General features: G+C 39.7%; 1 protein-coding gene across 1 annotated transcript in view; it reads left to right on the forward strand.

Moving 5' to 3' along the window:
- GRIP1 (glutamate receptor interacting protein 1) overlaps window positions 1-5,467 on the forward strand; it is a 242,504-nt gene that overhangs the window by 126,853 nt on the left and 110,184 nt on the right. The window contains exon 2 of the mRNA XM_009327570.1: window positions 1,483-1,563. Coding sequence (XP_009325845.1) covers window positions 1,483-1,563 — 81 coding nt within the window. The remainder of the gene's footprint in view (window positions 1-1,482; window positions 1,564-5,467) is intronic.

The raw sequence follows: 5,467 nt of genomic DNA on the forward strand, positions 1-5,467 counted from the left end.
GCTCCCTCAGCCGCTCCTCATCAGACTTGTTCTCCAGACCCTTCACCAGCCTCGTTGCCCTTCTCTGGACACACTCCAGCACCTCAATGTCCTTCCTGTAGTGAGGGGCCCAAAACTGAACACAGGATTCGAGCCTGTGCGGCCTCACCAGTGCTGAGTACAGGGGCACGATCACTTCCCTACTCCTGCTGGCCACACTATTTCTGATACAGGCCAGGATGCCATTGGCCTTCTCGGCCGCCTGGGCACACTGATGGCTCATGTTCAGCCGGCTGTCACTTCATCTCACTTGTATAAAAATGGACTGCTGTCTTTGATGCAAGTTTCTAAAGGAGTTTGAGACTTTGCAAGATGTAAATGGTGTAATCAGCAAAGAAGGCTTATAATGTCAAGAATGTCAGCTGAAAAGAAAAACTGATTCTCCAGAAAATGTTTACATGGTTCTACTTGATCTGAGGATGCTATACCAGATAACGTAGTCTTTGATTCCTTTACTCATTGATCTGTATTTAAGCATGTATTCACGCACATGCTGTAAATGCATTGGTCCTTTGCAACCCAAAGGAAAATATGCAAATCGAAGGATTTGATAATACTTTAAAGTGTTTGAGCACTCGATTAAAGGACAAGCAAGACAGAAGCCTAATTTCTTCTGATTCCTTTCTTTTGATTGAAATAATAAAATGCATAATATTATTTCTTCTCTTTTATTCACATTTCTTTCCTGAGCTTATAGCTTGTCTTTTTCAAAGCTACGATATAGTTGATTTTTTCCCTACCGTCGTTCTGCTCTTAAGAGGGGTGTAGAAGTGACTCACTTTCTGCCTAATGCTGCCTTTAATTGATGACTCATCTGCTCATCCCACCGTTAGTAGTCTCTTATGTGCTGAGGTTGATCAGTAGGTGTTCCACGTAGCCTCCTATTTAGACACAGACTGTTACAGTGCCGTTCTTCAGGCATAAATGTGCCTGGCCTATTTGGCAACAGCTTTCTGATGTTTTCCCCAGTCAATCGTCATGACAGAAAAAGAACCAGCCACTGACAGATCCCAAAGGAAAAGGAGTGCGTCTTTACAGCCGGAATATTCAAAAGCTTCTGGAAATCTTTCACTCCTAAATAGGGATCGTACCTCTCTCGCTCGAGTCTTTGACATGTGAAGCTTCTTAAAATGAGAAAAAGGAAATTTCTATGATTATGTTACAACTGAAAAGGTCTTTGTATATCAAGCCTGTCATCAACTAAGCATTATCTCCAATTTGAGTTTTACCCCATCCTTTTCAGCTCTGCTGTTCAGAGCCTTTGTCATCGAGTCTAAACATGACATTGAGCATTGAGTCAGCATTCAGAAATGCCCATCCTCATCTAGCTCACAGCAGCTCTTGTGCTCTGCATTGTTAGTTCACACAGTATTTGGGTTAAAATGACATTGTTTTTAACATTATATTTAACAGTAACTGGAAGTGTTGCTTGTTTCTGTTTAGATGAGAGTCCTTACACAAAGTCTGCAAACCAGGCAAAGCCACCTGATGGAGCACTGTCTGTGAGGAGACAGAGTATTCCAGGTAAGATTTGCTTTGCTTTTTATAACACCTAACTTGTTTGTGAACAGCAAGGTAATACTAATCAAAATTCAGCTAGTTATAAAAAGCAAATGAATTACAGTTGCTACCAAGCAACTTTATAAGGAAGGTTCCATGGGAGCTGTAAGGAGTTCCCGCAGTTAGGTTACTTGGGCTTTTGCTGTGAAGAACATCCCCGTGTCTCTGTCTTTTGCAGCAGATTTCAGACATTGATCACGACAACCTTTTCATCAGAGGCTCGCATATTTTCAGGCCCCGTGAAATCTGTTCTTTCGTATCTGGTTTCGATGGTATAAGCAGATTGGCTCATATTTTCCACTGCTGATCGGACAGGCTCAGAAATCTAGCAGAGCAGCACTCTGTCAGAGTTCTCATCTTCACGTGATTTTCTGCCACACGTATGCCATCCTTGTCTTTTCTGTCATCCTATTGCACAAAGCTGGACTACTAGATAGATGATTAAAATACATGATCTTCGAACCCGTGTCTCTTAATTACTTCAAACAAGTCTGCAAAATGTGCCTATGAAAAGCCACTTTTGTATGTATTATGCAGCAATCTAAAGGGATTTTCACCTCAAGTAAAATTTGAGAGATCTTTTAATGAAAACAAATGAACACTGACAAAGGTTGTGCACAGGCAGAATAACTGATATTGCCAGTCTCATCTCAAGCACAGTAACCTCTGACTCGTAGGGAAGATGTATTGCAATAGAAATCAGAGACTGTAACGTCATGTCACCCACCTTCTAATGACTAATGTTAATATTCTCTGCACTCCATGGCCTTATTATTGAACAAAGTCACACAACCCACAGGGAGGCTATGGCTACAGGGGATGGAGCTCAGACTTTTACCACTGCCAGGCTCAGATCTCATCCCAGTAACTGTAGTGTTTCTGAAGGGCCAAAGTACATGTTTTGTGGATGCTTTGTGTGCATGTTTGTATGCGTGAGAGAGAGATGGATGACTTACTGTTGCTCATAATGAACATTTTTGTCTGTTGAAAACATTCTAGTGATTTAAAGATTGTTATTTTTATGGTAGAATCATGAAAGTCATAACCATTGTGAAATGACACGACTACAGTGTCCAGTGTACAGTTATTGTTGTGAGAAACTCTTTAATTATACAAACACCAACTAGATTTTTTTTCTCTACGTCAATACAAATCAAGATTCATTGTTCTTCAGAGTGAATTAAGACCTCTATGTGGGTACCTCTTCAGGTAATGCTTTAGCTCATAAGTCACCAATATGTAACATACTAAGTATCTACTTTTTTTTTTTTTAATCTTTTGAATTTTTTCACTGTGAACTTAGTAGTTGTTATTTATGATGTGGTTATTGTATTTATAAAACACTTATGCTAAGGTCCGAATACAGACTGAAGTTCATGGTTTCACATGACATTTTGAGAACTCCTGATGATTTTCAGTTGTGTTCTTTAAAGAGAAGGTTTGATGAAAGTTGAAGCAATTTTTCTTTAGAGTGTTTGATAAGATTAGGAATTTCAAGTGTTGAATAGTTGTCATGACCAACGACCATTTGTTTTGAATTTTTTTTAAAAGTTGCTGTATATTCTGGAGTTTTTGAGAGCATTGCAGATAAATCTTTCCTGTGTGCTGTGCATGAGTCACAGTTTGTTCAGAGAAATAATACTGACAAGTGTTTGGTGAGATGTACTCTGTTTCATTTCAGGTGTTCTGAAAAAACTGATCTAAGCTTATGTATGTTCTTCAGCTTTTAACATAGTGAAGGCATTTATCTTAACTTTCTTGCATCTCTTGACCTTAGGAGCCCCAAAAGATAAATGAGATTGAGCTGGTTGGATATTAAAAAAAAATAATTAAAACTTCTTCGTGCCCTGACAAATTCACATTCTCGCACAGTGGATGTTGTGGGTTTAGATACATAAATACCTTTGTAAAACTAAGCACTGTTTTTGGAAGTAAATTGAACATTTAGGAGTTGACTGAAGTGTCTGAAAATAACCCATAAACTTTTGTATCACTTGGACACTGAGAAAATTTGCCTCCACATTTCATATGTAAACTAGCACCTTGTAAATAGCATCTATTCTTGCTTGTCTGTGGGCAGTTTATCTGTGGGCAGATTAGTCTTGACACAGATGCAGACGCATCCCAGCTAGCCAGCTTGGCTTGGCAGTAAGAGGAGTACTAGTAGTATTAACTAGTAGCATTAACCAGTTTGAGACCAGAAGTAGTACAGCTGCTTTTGCTTGGGGGCAGGATCTGTCTTCTGACAGTATGTAGGTCAGCTCCAAATAGCTTCTGAATTGGAAGGTGTGATGCAATGAACCTGGTAAATTCTTCTAGACCTGGACGGACACATGTCAGCTGGAGTTACTGTCAGTAATCCTTACATGGAGAGCATACACTGCATGGAAAGCATTCCTTTCTATTCCCCCCAGATGGTAAGCCTGATAAAACATCACATTCCTGAAGTGCTGTTTTTTCAAGCTTGAAGCATGGCAGTGCCTTTGACAGTATAGCTGTCTAATCCACTTGATGCTCTGTCATTCCTGAGACACGGACAGCAGATGTCCTGTTCCCAAGGAGTGCTCCGGCCATTGATTCAGCCAAAAGAAAACTTGCGGTTTTTAGCAAGGTAAATGATCTTATACTGAGCTTTGCACAGGTTTGAACAGTCTGTGGAAAGAATACTAGTGAAAATATATATCCAGGATGTGTGATGTATATCTTCCAGTGTTGTCTGGGATCGTGTCATCTCCCTGTGCCTGGTGAAAGTTCCTTCTTGTGACATTTGAATTCACTTTAAAGGATTCCAGTGCTCCTTCCTTTGGCCAAGTATCAAAAAGAGGAGCTTTTGTTGCTGTGAGACCTGAAACTACTACACCAACTCTAAACCCCAAGAGGTTGTTTTTATCCTTCCATGTGAAACTGTATTGAAAGTGCAGTATTGATGAGCAAAGACTGAATGCACAGAGAAGTAATATAATTCTATAGAGGTTACATGGAGCTCAGGCTTGGTTTATTTTACAGGAAAAAATGTTGAAATAATCATTTTATAATTAAAGTCAAATGAGCACATACTGTGAAATCAGTGCACTGAGTTTTAATTCCTTTCATCCCCAGAAGCAGGGAATGGATTAAGCAGAACTCTGCTCCAGAATTCTGGAGCAGAACTTCCTCGCTTAAGATGCAGAATGCATTATTCATGTGATGAGACTACATGTCATATTTATCATGTCTTCACATGGCACAAAATCAACAAGTAACAGATCCTTTCAAAGGGATTTACAGAATTGCTGAAATCATAGTTAATTCAAATTATATGCATTAATATAATTGCAGTTTGAAATGTGGACTTAGTTTTGCAGATGCGTAGGTGTTTAGTTATATATACATGATTGTTTGAAACATTATTTAGCTTTACAGTCAGAATTTCTTAACGTAAAAATGGGGCTTGAGGTAACGCCAGCATGACAAGCAGCCTGCAAAGTAAGAAACAAACAGGTTTTCTCCTCTGAACCTTTAAATTTAGACTGTCAACCGGTGTATTATGGAACCTTATTGCTACTCTGCCCATGTTACAGAAGCCAAGGGGGTGTGTACTGTGCCTCATTCAGGAAATTTTCACTGTCGGACTAGTACTTAGGCACATAAATGAAAGCAACATGTTTCGAAATTCACGGCTCAGACCCTTCCCTCAGAATCACAGATGCAGTTAAAAACATCTGTCATTTAAAAATGAAGTATTTGATACTCACTTGTTAACTAACCTCTTGAATCCGTAGGTTTAGATGGCCATAGTTCCCATTGAGTTCCTGGGCTGAGGTTTCCTCCTGGCTTGCTGAGGGTCCGAAGCGGTGCCTAGCCAAGGGGAAGCATTAGGTCAACAGCA

The sequence above is a fragment of the Pygoscelis adeliae genome, unplaced genomic scaffold (assembly GCF_000699105.1).
Source record: "Pygoscelis adeliae isolate BGI_AS28 unplaced genomic scaffold, ASM69910v1 Scaffold113, whole genome shotgun sequence".
NCBI lineage: Eukaryota > Metazoa > Chordata > Aves > Sphenisciformes > Spheniscidae > Pygoscelis > Pygoscelis adeliae.